Source organism: Antechinus flavipes, chromosome 1 (assembly GCF_016432865.1).
Source record: "Antechinus flavipes isolate AdamAnt ecotype Samford, QLD, Australia chromosome 1, AdamAnt_v2, whole genome shotgun sequence".
In the NCBI taxonomy this organism is placed as follows: Eukaryota; Metazoa; Chordata; class Mammalia; order Dasyuromorphia; family Dasyuridae; genus Antechinus; species Antechinus flavipes.
In genome coordinates this window covers 92,350,325-92,365,262 of record NC_067398.1, presented here as the reverse complement: position 1 = coordinate 92,365,262, position 14,938 = coordinate 92,350,325, and the positions used below count along the sequence as shown (strand labels likewise).

At 37.8% G+C, this 14,938-nt stretch overlaps 1 protein-coding gene across 2 annotated transcripts in view; it reads left to right on the top strand.

Annotated features, from left to right (window-relative positions):
• ZNF462 (zinc finger protein 462) overlaps positions 1-14,639 on the top strand; it is a 154,667-nt gene extending 140,028 nt beyond the window's left edge. For both annotated transcript variants that reach the window (XM_051986937.1, XM_051986929.1), the window contains 3 exons: positions 9,137-9,260; positions 12,954-13,071; positions 14,237-14,639. In XM_051986937.1, the coding sequence (XP_051842897.1) occupies positions 9,137-9,260; positions 12,954-13,071; positions 14,237-14,444 (450 nt within the window). In that variant the 3' untranslated portion in view covers positions 14,445-14,639. The remainder of the gene's footprint in view (positions 1-9,136; positions 9,261-12,953; positions 13,072-14,236) is intronic.
• Positions 14,640-14,938: the final 299 nt, after the last annotated feature.

The following is a 14,938-nucleotide window of genomic DNA, read 5'->3' as shown; positions in this document are numbered from 1 at the left end:
TTCATTAGCATTTTTACCAAAAGCTAAGCAGGGTCAGAAAAAGTAAATGAAATTGAAATCTGTAGCTGCTGCCATGCTGGCAGTATTTGTATACTGTAGAGGCAAAAATTCCTGAAAATTTGAAGCCATGGAAACATCTTTTTCTTCTCCTCCCAGTCCTTCCTTAGTCAAATTCTACAATTCTTTTTATTATATATGTTCTGATCTTGAGATAGATTTGGATCTAAAAGACATATAGTAACATGAATTGGCTGACTGTAATTCTCCTTATTTTTAACAGTCTTTCATTTTACTTCTGTAATTTTAATCCAATTATACTCTTTAATTCTCAAGAACAATAGGTTTTCCCTGTTCAGTCATTTTAGTGGTGTCTGACTAATCATAGTCCCATTTAGGGTTTTCTTTGCAAAGACACCTGAGTAGTTTACCATTTTCTTCTCCAGCTCATTTCACAATGAGATAGAGAGGGTAAGTGACTTTTCCAGGGATAGTAAGGGTCTGAAGCTGGATTTCAACTCAATTCTTCCTAATTCTAGGCCTGGTACTCTATCCACTGCACCACCTTGCTGCACAGAGCTTCTCTAACCCATATGATAAGGAATGGCTGACAAATTATTGATTAGGATGCAGTGACTGAAGAAGAAACTAACTTTAAAAACATTAAAGAATTCTGAAAGTGGATCCAGAAGACCTCATCATCACCCACTTTGTTCTTCACACATTTACACATTTTAACGTCTTACATCATTATTGTTTCTTAAATAAAGAGGTTTTCATTTTTAATTACATTGTCATTGCTATATCCCATCTAGTGTCTTTCAAGTTCTTTACATTCTTTTCTGTTTGCTTTTTCTTGAAGACAGAAATGTAGAGTAGATAGATCATTTAACCTAAGAGTTAAGAAGTTTTAGGTTCATCTATTTACTAGCTCCATGACCCTGAGCAAGTGCCTTCATCCTCTCAGTCTTGTTTCCCCATCTGTAAAATAATATATAATAATAATAATAATAATAAATATATATTTATAATAATAATTATAACAACAATAATAAAATAATAATAATATTTTATTATATATTTATTAATATATAAAATATAAAATAAATATATGTAAATATATTTATATATCTTTTAAATATATTTAAAATATAATTTTGTATTGTTATATAACAATATAAATATTATATTTATATATAATATAAGTAACAATATAAAATTATATTTTAAATAATAGTAAAAAGCATCTATCTTTCAGAGATGGTGTAAGAATCAAGTAAGATCATGTTTGTAAAAGATTTAGCCAACTTGAAAGTACCATATGAGTGTGCACTGTTAGTATTGACTCAAGCACGTTTCATTACCTCTTTTCCTCTTCTGTAGAATGCTGGAAAGTGCCCAGTTTCATGATGCTACTAAAATGCTGCTTTAGGCCAAAATAATATAGTATACGCTTATGTGGTGGTTTGTCTTTTTGGATCTCCCATGCTCTTTTCATGTTGTTTGCATTTTCAGCCAATAAAATAAATACTTTATTACCTTCCATCTCCTGTAGGACTTCACAAGTTTACAATGGTTCCATTTAATTCAGTTCAGTGAGAATTATAAGCAGTGTTATGTTCCTGTCACTCTCCTAGATATGTCATACAAAGACAAAAGGGATATTTACCCCCACAAAGAAGCTTGTATTATACCATGAGAAAACAGCAGTCTATAGATAAACAAATAAAAAAACATAATATGATTTTAGAAAGCATAGCGCCTGAGAGTATCAGGGAAGGCACCTGCCTTGTGGCCCTCGAGAGATACTATTTTGGTTGGTCATCACTTCACTTTGCTAGTCTCCCCAACTTTAGCAGCAAAGTCAAGCCCTCTAGGCTCCAGAGGTATTTACAGTTAACTACCACTAAGGTGTACGGGCTTAGTGTGTGAATGAACAGCAATTGTTAAACTCTCAAATATGCTATAAACATATAACAAGATATTCTGAGCAAAAATCCCTTAGAACTTGATTTCCAATGCACAGTATAGAGAAAAGAGTTCCAACACCTGGAAAAAGTGGGTTCTTGTTTTGCCCCTCACCAGTCATATGGCTTCACAAAAAACAAGTGGAAGTATGGTGACCACAGAATTCATGATTCCTCTTCCTACAAATGTGTCCTTCCATATGTAATCCCACAATGCATAAGGCTTCACCCATTCATATTATTCTGATTACAAAAGAACCTTGTTCAAAGACTGCCTGCTGTACAAGCAGAATGATGTTCTTAGAAATTTAAAATTTTCCTGCCAGTGAGCATCTTCAATAATCGACAAATGCTGATGCAGAAGGAGGGAAAAAAAAAAAAAAAGATGGTTCTGACTGAGCCTTTAGTCCATTTTTCCCTTCATCTCCACATGCCATCTTGTCGACCGGCGAAGCTATTGAGTGTATTTTGTATAGTCACTTGTGGTATTTGGTGACTTAAAAATCAGCCTTTGTCACGATATGTGTTACAGGACTTGCAACAGAAGAACTTGAGTCTAAAGTGCTTAACGTTGCACCTTGCAGTTTCTTGGTCCCAGTAAACCAAGGGCTAACTTAGGCCAGCAAGAAGCATTTTAATACCGGCAGGAACACCGGACAGCTGAGGATGGCTTTCTTGTAGGATCCAAAGATGCACATTTCATTGACGGTGTTTCACAGAATGGCGGTAATCTCCGAAGGGGATTGTCTACTCCAGTCTTATTTTACACCCCAGGAAACTGAGTCCCAAAGACATTAAATGACAAAGGCCATATGACTGGTGAGGGGCAAAACAAGAACCCACTTTTTCCAGGTGTTGGAACTCTTTTCTCTATACTGTGCATTGGAAATCAAGTTCTAAGGGATTTTTGCTCAGAATATCTTGTTATATGTTTATAGCATATTTGAGAGTTTAACAATTGCTGTTCATTCACACACTAAGCCCGTACACCTTAGTGGTAGTTAACTGTAAATACCTCTGGAGCATAGAGGGCTTGACTTTGCTGCTAAAGTTGGGGAGACTAGCAAGAATTTAATTAGATTAAATTTTACCTAGATTATGAAAATGCATATTTCATCATAAATGAGAATCAAAACGGTGTAGTGGAAAACATATTTTTTTTTCCCAAGTCATTTGATGTAGGTTCAGATTTTAGCCCTGTTATTGCTTATACATCCTTAGGAATATAATTGATTTAATCCAATCTGGTCCTCTGTCTGTGTAAAATAAAATGATTGGCTAAATGATTTGGGGGGCCTCTATCACAATTATTTTTTATCTAGAAAAAACCTCAGTAGTCATCTGCATCTAAGCCACCCCATTCCTGGCAAAGAATTAATTCCTTTTAATACATACCTGACAAGTGATCATTTCACTTATACTTAAAAATCATAAGCAAAAGGGAACACCCTACTTTCTTAGGCAATCCATTTCTTATACACAACTTGCATTGGTGGGCAATTTTACTTTCTTACACTTTCTGTATCATTTTATATGAGAGGAAACATACCTCATTTATTTTCTTACATTCAGCTTAAATTGCCTTTTTTATAATTTCCCCTGTTACAGTCTGTGTGTGTGTGTGTATCTTATTATTATTCACTCTTTCTACATTAATATTCTGAATTCAGGTTATCTTTTTTGTTTCAGATAAGTTTTTATTGATCTCTGCTGCTTGTTACCTTATGTTATCCCTAATATCTCTTCCTTTCCCTCTCCCCTCCTTGAAGCCATCCCATATAACAGATAGTACTTTTAGATGAAAATAAATGAGCCCCAAAATCCAAAAATATATGCAATGTATAACACCTATGGCCCTCATCCCACAAAGGAGGAGGTTGGGGTGAGCCCTCTTATGAGAATATGATATGGAGAAAACCATATTGGACCAAGAGTCAGAAAAAGTGGGTTTTAGGCTTGGTTTTGCCACTCACTAATCATATATACTTTGTCATTTAATGTCTTTGGGCCTGTTTCCTTTCACATAAAATTATAATACTGGACTAAATACCCTTCAAGGGGGTCCTATCATCTCATTGCTTGAGTCATGCTTAATCATTATCATTTTGGTGAATTCATTTTTGTTTTTTGGGGGAAGGTTGTGTGTGATTGTTTTTTTCATTTACATTGCTATAGTCACTGTATATATTGGTATCTTGGCTCTACTTACTTTACTCTATATCAGTTCATGTAAATCTTTTCATCTATGGTGTGTTTCTCACAGTAATCATTTCTTCCAGTAGTACTATTCCATTACACTCATGTAGCACAATTTGTTTAGTCGTTCTCCAATTAATGAGCATATATCTTGTTTCCAGTTATTTACTATCACAAAAATGCTGCTGTAAATCTTATGGTGTATAAATAGGGACTTTTTTCTTATAATAAGTTACCTTTCAATAAAAAAAAATTAAATATGCTCTCTTCAGCTTCTTTAAAGTTATAAGTTCCAGAAGACCAGGAAAAGAGCTAGTTTCTAGCTTTCTTCTAACACTAAAACTTTTAGATTTTCTTTCAGTACTCTGACCTGAGCCTTTTGAGCTAACAGAGTGATATACTCTGTTTTTAATCTCTACAGGCCTAAGTGGGTGTTGGTGAAATTGTTAGGAAAGAAACATTTCCTTTAGACCAAAAGTCTAATCTCAAGATTAGGGAAGAAGAAACCATAAGGAACTCTTCTTCCCTCTTTTGTGCAAGTGTCTCTGGTTCTAGGAGGTAAAGATATATCTTGAAATTGCATTTAAGAGAGATGTTCTGATCCCTCAGCATACAGAAATTGTAATCACCTGATGCTGTGAGTCAATTTACAGTTTAAAAAATCCTTTTTAGAACATAATTATTAAAATCATTTTGAGGGAATTAAGTCTAGATAGTTATTACTTTTAAATAAATAATCTATAATATTGTAGAAAAAAAAAAAACAGGAAAAATCAAACCTTTTAGACCTTCACATCTCCAGTAAAAAGTTTGATAGATGAGATTAAAACTGACAAACAACTTTCTTTTCATACCCCTATTAGAAGGCTCTTAAGCCTTAACAAGACTGCTCACAGAAGCTTTTGATCAGTTTTTGAAAATCTCCAAATCAAGGAAGATCATGATTTTTTTTTTTTTTGAGCCCACAATCTATTAAAACAGCATATTAGGGTAGGAACGATAGAATACACACATACACACACACACACATACACACACACACACACACACCCTTTACTTACTTGGTATAAATGCATTTTGGTTAAAATGTAGATTTTTATGCTAAATAGAAGTAAATGAGTATGAATTTATAAAACTCAAAATTTTTTAGCCTTAAAGTTGGTGTGGAAGAAACCATATACTCAAGAAGTGTTGGGTTAATGAAAGTATTAGCCATAACTAAAGTCTTATAAGCAAGACTACAGTATACTGAAGTTCCAGTCCAGGATGTGTCACAAGAAAAAACTTGGATTTACATCTTTTCTTTGATACTTACTGTTTATTTGGCCTTGGATGTGTCCTCTAACATTCCGGGTTTTATCTTCTGTAAATTGAAAGAGTTGGACTAAATAATTTAGATCTAGAAAGAGTTGAAAAACTTCTAGCTCTAGTCCAGGGATTTTAGGATTTTTTTTTTTATTCCAAGTTCTTTATACTCTTCCAATGCATCTCACTAAGTTTTTTGATCGGTAGATCTATTTATTTACTTAAAAATTATTGAAGACTTCCCAAGAAGCTTTTGTTTCTGTGGATTATATCTATCATCTAAGTATTATTACTTGACTTTGTGAACTCCCTAAAAGGGAGTTGCAGGGAGCCACACTTGAAGAATCACCGCACTACATCATCATGCTGTTCCTACTGGATAATTCTTTCCCTTTCCCAAGGCCATATTATTTTCTAGCTTTTTAATTACATGATTATTTGCAATTATTCTCTTTTATCTTGAAAGCTGATTTCTTAATGTCTTCTGTCTATCTCCTTTTATTGCCTTCTACTTTCTGTTTTCACACTGGGGTATTGACCAATAGAACCAACTGGATATTTACCCCTTTTCCTGATTTTCTCTTTACAAAAGATGGCAGGCTCACTTGCATAGTGAGAATAAAGAGATTAATTGAGACTAGTATGAGTATTCATGAAAGAAAAAAGAATTCTAGGAAAGCATCTAGTATCTTCAGGAGATACATGGAATTAGTGGTTTTCAGTCCATCCTCACTCTAGTTAATTGGAATTTTCTCACCTAATGAAATCTCTAAAATTTCTGAGGTTACATAGGAAACAGTTGAAGCTTGTAGTTTTTTCTTGTGGTCATTCTTGATAGTGTGGTACAATGGAATGGGGAATGGCTCTGGAGTACGAAGACCTGAATTCAAATCTCTCCTCTTGTGCTTATTGTCTGAGTGACTTTAAATCATTTAACTGCTGACAGTTTATTTAACCTTAAAAGAAAGGGGATTGGGATAGATGGCCTTTGAGACCTTTCAAGCCTTTAGCTATGAGCTTAGCTATGATCTTTGTGTCCGTTTATGCATAGAATTCTTGGTATGATACATACTTAGAAAGGTGCAAAAAGGCAGTGAATTAATGAGGAATGTTCATTTTGAAAAACAAACATATCAGAACAAATTCAAATAACCTGTTAATATCTTCTTGAAGAGAATTTGTTTTCTCCTCCCGTTTCTAATTCCCTAACTCCCACATGCTGGTTACAAAAGGTCACGGGCAGAAACAGATAAAGGAGATAGACCCAAAGCCTCCAAATGTCACAACTCCAAAGCACAATTTCTTGTTCCTCACCCTTCGCCCCATTGGAAGACTCTCTCTGTCCTGGACCTTGTTCCTGTTTGTTGATTTGGAATTAAAGTACTCACTTCATGTCCAGGCCGACCACAGTTTGGCTTTTTTTGGTCATTTTCCCTTTAGATATTGCTCACATCCCACATTATCCTTGTGGCATCTCTGGTGAGTGACTTAGAACTGATTTGACTGTGAATAATTCCTGTGGATTTGGGGGATTTACCCATAGCATTCACTGCTTCAACTGAACAAGTCATTGAAGGAAAATTGGCTCAAGGAATCAATGACTTGAGTAGAAGCATTTTTTAGCCCATAAATATCTTGTTTAATTGTATTTGTATTTTTGTACAATATTTAATTGTATTTAATTGCCCTTATAGAGAGTTCCTTTAAAAGGTCTTTAATTAACTTAGGCCTGTCTAGAATAATTCCAGTGTATGGCATAAAACAGTAATTATTTATACTTTAGGCTTTCCTCTCAAACTGGAGCAGGTAGTTGTCATCAGGCATAATCTGAGATGTGGCCCATATTCCTCAAACTTTCCAGGCTGATAGAGGTCTTTGGATGTAGAATTAAAGTCCTCGTTTGACCAGTGAAGTGTCCAGAAGGGGAAGGACTCTTACTTGTTAGACAGGGACAGGTAAGTGACAGGCAAGAAGGGGACATAGAATTTCTGAGGAAGAAAAGCAGCTTCTCTTCTGACTCGTGGTTGGGGAGTGGGGAAAATATTCTGGAGAAGCCATACATCTTTGCTGCTGCTGTAGGCATTAACTTGGGCTTTTTACATGCTTAAGTGATCTCATTCATTTGCATGCTTTTTATATTAGAACAGCTGATCGCCTATACATACTTTTTCATCCCATGCAATTTTTTATGTCTTTTTTTTTTTTTTTTTTGAGATTACATCTTCCTATTTCATCCAAACAGTGATTTTTCAAATTACTTTATAATCAGCACAGGATCTGTAACTTGTTCATTTCCAACCTGGATCCGTTGGTACCTTGTTAGGCAGCCTAAAGGCCCCCTTACCCAAGACTCACCATACTGATGACAGACCAAATGTGGATACCGAATTGATTTATTATTGTTGTTGTTGTTATTATTATGGCAGTTCAGAATTCTTGAACTCAAGATAGCCATCAACCTCAGGCTCCCTGTAAGCAAGGGATGCAAACATGACCCACCAAAAGTCATATTTCCTTCTAAATCCTTTCAGAGTATTTCCTAAAGACATTAGATGCTTTCCTCTAATTCTTTTTGTTTCATGAAGACTCATACTAGTCTCGACTGGCCTCTTAACTCTCACTAAGTGAGCCTAACTATGTGGTATCTTTGACCACTTTTTGAGCCCAAGCCTTGCTTAGCTACACATTGCTATCTGAATATACTTCCTTTTTCCTTTAGCTTAACTAACATTTTGATTCTTTTGCAGTCATGCTCCTCCATGATTCATAGCCATCTATTATCATTAGGAGACAATTAGTATTAAAAAGATGGGCTTGTTCTGCAGGCAGCATGGAAATCAAGATCTTTGACATTAATGACTAAGTAATGGTCATTATCGGTGAATAATTTTCTTTTTTCCCCTTGGACAGGCTCCTCTTTGGTTGAGCCTCTGCTTTAAATACTAAGTTTCAGATGAGCAACTCACGATGATGGTCTACTAAGAATAGCCTGATGTAGGAAGAAATATATTCCCTATCTAGGATAGGGTAGCATGGTGAAAAGAGCACTGAGTAAAAAAAGATTTTTACATTGGTTCTAATATTTATTAGTTGTGTGGCCTGGAGCACGCAATTTTACTTTCTGGGCTCCATCTGTAAAGTTGGGGCAATAATTCTTGACATACCTATTTCATAGGGTTAGTGTGAAGGTCAAATGGAAAAGCATTTGTTGAGAGGCAGTCTTCTAGAGTGGAAAAGTGCTAACCCTGAGATCAAAATGACCAGGTCCAAACTCAAGTTCTAATAAATACTAGCAGCTTCCTCATCCATAATGATGCAGGGATAATGATCCCTGTAAACAGTTAGGTCACAGCAGGGTGAGGTTCAAATGAAATGACACAAAAGATTTTTGAATTTTTTTTTTAGTGCTGCATGAATAGTGCAGTTATTATCTTGCGAGGGTATAAATGCTGTGTAAATGTAAACTCTTGTTATTTTTACCTGTGGGCTGGACCACCCCTGAAAGTGGACATGGGAATGAGGGGAGTGAGTGATCCTCTAGAATAGGTAGATTGCATAGCACAGAATTGTTTGACTTACTCAGGTGAGACACTTATTCCCAGATTTCCCTTGGAATCTTTTCTCTAATGATTCACCATTCTAGCTCTTGTTGGGACTTTTTTTTCCTGAAGGTAAGCCGTAACTTTGAGCTGGTTGGACGAGTTAACTTGGATCAGTTGGAGCAAATGAAGGAGAAAATGGAGATGACCAGCAGTGATGAGGAAGAGGATAAGGAAGAAGAAATGAACAGCAAAGGTGAGGACAAAAATGACTTTTTGCTTTAACCTCAGATTACATAGTTTTAGGAGCCATAGACTGTCTGTATACCCATACATGCTGGTTGTTCTATATGAAATTCATGTGGAATATTTTAATTAGTCTATTTAGTTCTAAGTAAAAAGATTTTTATAATAACGCTAAAGACTATTGTAAAGCAGAATCAACCAGACAAGTTATTTTAAACTAAAATAAAGAATGACTGAGACATTACAGTAGTGGTGAGTTTATATATAAGTGGGGTTGGTTTTCAGTATTGTGGAAGAATTCATAGCTCTGAAATCTCCCAGACATGAAAATAAAAGGATATCCAGTTTGGGACATGGCAGTCAACTTTTTATATTTCTGATTCTTCTAGTTATTTACATCAAGCTGGGCTGGGGACCCAGTCTTCTCCCCCCTCGTTGACAGTAGGTGCTCTTATTTCTTTATTAGTCACCAGATAGGAGAGTGAAGACTATGTCTTAGAGCCAAAGTTCCCTCTCCTTCTTCATGGTATTAACAAACCAGTTCTGGCTTCAAATCAGAATCTCATTATAGTGCTAAAATCCATAACAAAGAAGAATTTATTGGAAAATACAAAATGGATTGTTCTTCAGAAACTTTACTCCTTCCTTCATATCATTCCCAAAACAGTACTTTTTTTTTTTTTTTTGTCCTGGATTTTAGGGGGAAAAATACTTTTTAACAAAACCCTAGTCTGAACAAGAGAATTTAAAATTTTTAACCTTCATTATCAGAGGCAGTAGAAATTCCTTCTTCCTGAGGAGGAGGTTTGTGACGTTGGAGGTGCTCTGTTTTGTTTTATTTTTTTTAATTCCATTTCACATGTATTCTTTCCTTCATGGTGAACTCTTCCCATCTGTGAGGCGTGACTAGGGCGCTCTGCCTTATTGTGCATGCTTTTGACAGTGGCTACAAAGGGGCCCTTTCACTTCAGGATGTTGTGTGCCCTGCTGTTTCTCTTCAGGCAATAAATTATTCTTCATTGGATGTTATGACTTTTTAATCTCTCCAACTTAGCATCATTTGAATTTAAAGGTTAAAAGTACAGTACAGGCAGTAGCCCTTTCCAGACCTTCCTAGCCCTCTCGCCCTCCCAGAGCTTTAGAAGACAAAGGGGGAAACATGGCAGGTGAGGGATGGAGAGCGCCGAGCCCATCTCCCCTCTCCCTTCTTTCTGCTCTGCTCCTCAGTAACGTCATGGCATAAATCCAGCTCAATGTGACTGGAATGAGCTTAATGGTCTCCGAGAGCTTCTCTCTGAAGGCTGTGGAGTCCACATTCATGAACCTTAACCACACAGAAAGAAAAAGTCTTAGGGGTGGGGAGGAATTTATTCTTCCTTCAAAGGGTGGAGGATTTACATGAGTAACTTCCAGTAATGTTAATGGGAATTACAAGCGTAAATCATCCCTTCCCCCACACTGCTCAATGAAAGGAGAATAGCCACTATTGTCTGGATGTCCTTTGAACAGACCCAGAATCAATTTTCCACTATCTAGGTACATTCTTGCCAAGGAGAAGGGCTGAGGCACAATAGCCTCCCCAACTTTCTGCTAGCAGTAAGTCTTCCATAAGGGGAATCATACATCGGGAGGGACAGCGAGAGGGTGGCCCCCGATGTTTCCAGAGACTGCTGGTGGATGTTAATGAGCGCTTAGTATCCTTCTCATATGATTAAAGTTAGCGGAGGGTGTTAGAATAAAAGTAAACTGGTTTCACGTTTCATAATGGGAGAGGAAAAGTGTTATTGGAGCTCTTCCCTCCTTTGCAATTTAGATCTTTAATGAAGCATACTCAGTTACTAAGAGGCATCATGCATTTGTCTTCATGTGATATTGAGATGAGAGAAAGAGAGAGAGAAAGGGAAAGGGAGGGAGGAAGGAGGGATGGAGGGAAGGAGAGAGAAAGAGAAGGAAGGAGGGAGGGAAAGGGAGAGAGGAAGAAGGAGGGATGGAAGGAAGGAGGGAGGGAAAGAGAAAGAGGAAGAAGGAGGGATGGAAGGAAGGAGAGAGAGAAGGAGGGAAGGAGAGAGGAAGAAGGAAGAATGGAGGAAAGGAGAGAGAAAGAGAAGGAAGGAGGGAGGGAAGGAGAGAGGAAGAAGGAGGGATGGAAGGAAGGAGGGAGGAAGGAAGGAGAGAGAGAAGGAGGGAAGGAGAGAGGAAGAAGGAAGAATGGAGGAAAGGAGAGAGAAAGAGAAGGAAGGAGGGAGGAAGGAAGGAGAGAGAGAAGGAGGGAAAGGGAGAGAGGAAGAAGGAAGAATGGAGGAAAGGAGAGAGAAAGAGAAGGAAGGAGGGAGGGAAAGGGAGAAAGGAAGAAGGAGGGATAAAGGGAAGAAAAGAGAGAAGAAGGGAGGAAGAGAAGGAAGGAAGGGAAATAGGGAGACAGAGAGAGAAAGAAACAGAGAAAGACAGACAGATAGATAGATAGATATACATACATAGAGAGACAGACAGAGAATGCAACTTGTAGATAAAACTACAGTTCCCAGCTGCCATAGCTTGCTCTAAGGGTAGATTTTTTAAAGTAAAGAAACCAGGCATGAAGAGATCAAAATTAAACCAAGCAGAATCCCTTCTCCACCACCACCCCCTTTCATTATGTAGTTTGGGAGGAGTCAGGAAGGCATTCTGTTGATTTCTTGCCCAAATAATCCCTGCTAAGGAATTAATGCTCGGAGCAGATGGTGCTGTCTCATTTCCAATGAAAAGAATCAAGCGAGATAGTCTGTGCAATTATTTTTAATGGCTTGTGTGGTGATCTTCTTAATTTGTGAGAAAATGTTTCATCTTTTGTTGAAACTGGCCCCATTCACATAGCTTTTTTGTGCTAAAGATTAAGGAAGCCGAGAAACACCTATGCAGTTAATGTGGTGGTTCGAATTTTATCAGATGGCATTCAATGCACGAGACATCTTTCGGTAACATCTTGTGCACGCAGGCACAAAGTGATCAGATATGTGGAGATGATCCTTCCTGCGCGGCCGTGGCTTTGCATTGTGACTGGAAAGCAGAATAGACCCAGCTGTTTATTATAGACATAAAGACTTTGGCCCTGTTTGATAGGGAGCAATAAACTGATCATGAGGCCTTGGATCCTACGGGGGTTTACTGGCCTCAGATTACTTTCATTTGTGAGAAAGAGCGTTTTGTGTTCTATATCAATTATTCATTTGGTCAACCAGTGTTTAATTGAGAGTCAGCCTGGGAGGAGCTCCTATAGAGTGGAGAGTCCTATAAAGTCCTTGTCGTAGGTCCTGTAAGGTTCCTATAAATAAAAACATCAGATAGGGTCCCTGTCTTCAAGAAGATTACAATTAATTCAGTTAATAGGATTTCAGGAAAAAGAGGGGTCACTACAGACCCCAGTGACATCATAGAATCCTTAAAAATAGGAACAAAGAGCACCTTGAGACAAAGATGATTGGGTTTATAACAATTTAGGGGGAGAGATAGCTCCTTATTTCAGGGATTTTTCTTGAATCAACCATAAGACTCAACATTCTTTAATAGATAAAAGTTTGATGGAATATCAGAAAGAGTTGCCCAAGATTGATCTTTAAAAAATAGATTTTATCAATGAGAATTAATAGGAATCTTCCTGGTGATCTATGATTCTTGTCTTTTAAAGAGTTAATTTTCTCTCTCTCCACCTTTCTTCCTCTCACAGATCTTATGAGGTTTTCTGAGGGCAGAGTTTGCTCTGAAAAGCGATTTCCGTGCGAGTTCTGTGGACGGGCATTTGCACAGGGCTCCGAGTGGGAAAGGCATGTGCTGAGACACGGCATGTAAGTCTCTACCCAATGGGTTCTCCCAACAATTCCACTCTCTAACATGAAGCGGTGGGGGGGATGTTTGGGAATGTTTTAGGGGTTCCCATAGATCCCGTTAGAAGAAAACGAAAGGCCACAGGCCCCTCTGTGAAATACCTGCAGCACATGTTTTCGTGGTACTATGAATTAGCCAATGTGAACGCTTTTGTTTTATTTTGTTTTCTGTTGGTTTTCAATAGGGTCATTCTAGCCACTAGTCAAATAAGGTACCATCTTTCCAAACGACAAAATTCCATCGCTTTTCTATCTAGAAGTGTAGCGCTTTCTCTGGCCAATGTCAATTCAGCTTTCACTAGCGTGACATTCTCTAATAGAGCGCTGGACTGGGAGTCAGAAGACTTGGCTTCTGTTCCTGGCTCTGCGACTGACTCATTCATTGAGTGACCTTGAACAAGTCATTCATCTCTTTGTGCCTTAAATGTCCTGCCTCTGGGGATAGTGCCAGCTTCCTCCGCCGGCCTCCCAGGTAGGTTGGATCGTATCTATAAAGTACTTAGAGATCATCCTTGAAAATAAAGCCATTCCTGAGACAGAGCAATCTTAATCTCTGTAGGACACAGACTTAATCAGAACCATGGTAAGGGACGCCTAGAGCAGTGGCTATCCCAGAGACTTTTGAGGATGTTAATGAGATTTAATATCTTTTTATCTAAACTATCTCAAGCAGTCCCCGTTAATGAATGTTGTTAGAACCGCAAGTTGATAGAACCCAATGTTGGTTCCATCTTAAGGGGATTTGGGTTTGTAATATTTGTTGACTAACTTGCTCATTGAACCACTATTTAGTGTTAAATATTCTCGGTGGATCTAGAAATTTGTGGGTGTGTTTGTTGGGATGAAGGATAAGATGATCTTACCATTTTAGCATTTATGATCAAGTCTTGGAGGAGGAGGTAGATATACCAAATTGTGTCAGAGGCACAAGCAAACCATTAAGTGATCTGGAAAAGGTACAGCCTAAGGCTATTGCCTGGAGATGACCAGTTGCCTATTCCTGGCAACTGGTAAGAGAAAAACCAGTGGTGCTTTTGTGATTCAGGGGGAAAAGGCGCGTTGGGTTTCTTTCTCATTGAGGGGAAAAAAATGTTCAATTCATTCTCTCACATACTATTTCTCGTAGGTCTCTGAATGACAACAAGCAAGTGAGCAGAGAGGATGACCATCCAAAGGAGACCTTGGAAGAAACTACGAAGATAACATTAACAGAAGAAAGAGAGGGAGACGAGGAGGTGGAGATGGACTTTTCCCTGAAGGATGAAACAGTAGCAGTCTGTGTGGTAGCTGCTGACAAATCTCTCCTGGAGAATGCAGAGGCCAAAAACGAATAAGCATTTGGTGTGATTCTTAATCAAACCCTACTTGAACATCGATGAAAGGGTGGGAGGGTGGGGTTGGGGTGGGAAGGGAGGGTGAAGGAGAAGACAGAAACAAAGCTGCTTTTTAGGACTGAACGATCTATTTTCAAAGCACTGGTACCTGTGTGAGTGAGTGTGTATATTAAAGTTATTTAAATGGTGGAATAAGTGGCTCCATTACATCACTGAATCCTTTCTTCCGGACCTCACTATGGAAAGTACATTCATTTCAGAATGTGGAAGCAACTCCCACATTATACAATGTGATTTGTGGTGGAGTCTTGGACGGTTAATGGAAAGGGGAAGCTTCATGAGAGTGGAAGAAGACGTCTCGTAGGGGGGACAACTTTTTGACGCACAACTTTTGGTGCGTTTTTCTAATTTTAATACAGTAAGCTTTTTCCAGACTTAACTGCAGCCGCTTTGAGGAAGAAAAAAAAAAACTGCTTTGCTTAAAACAGTCACCT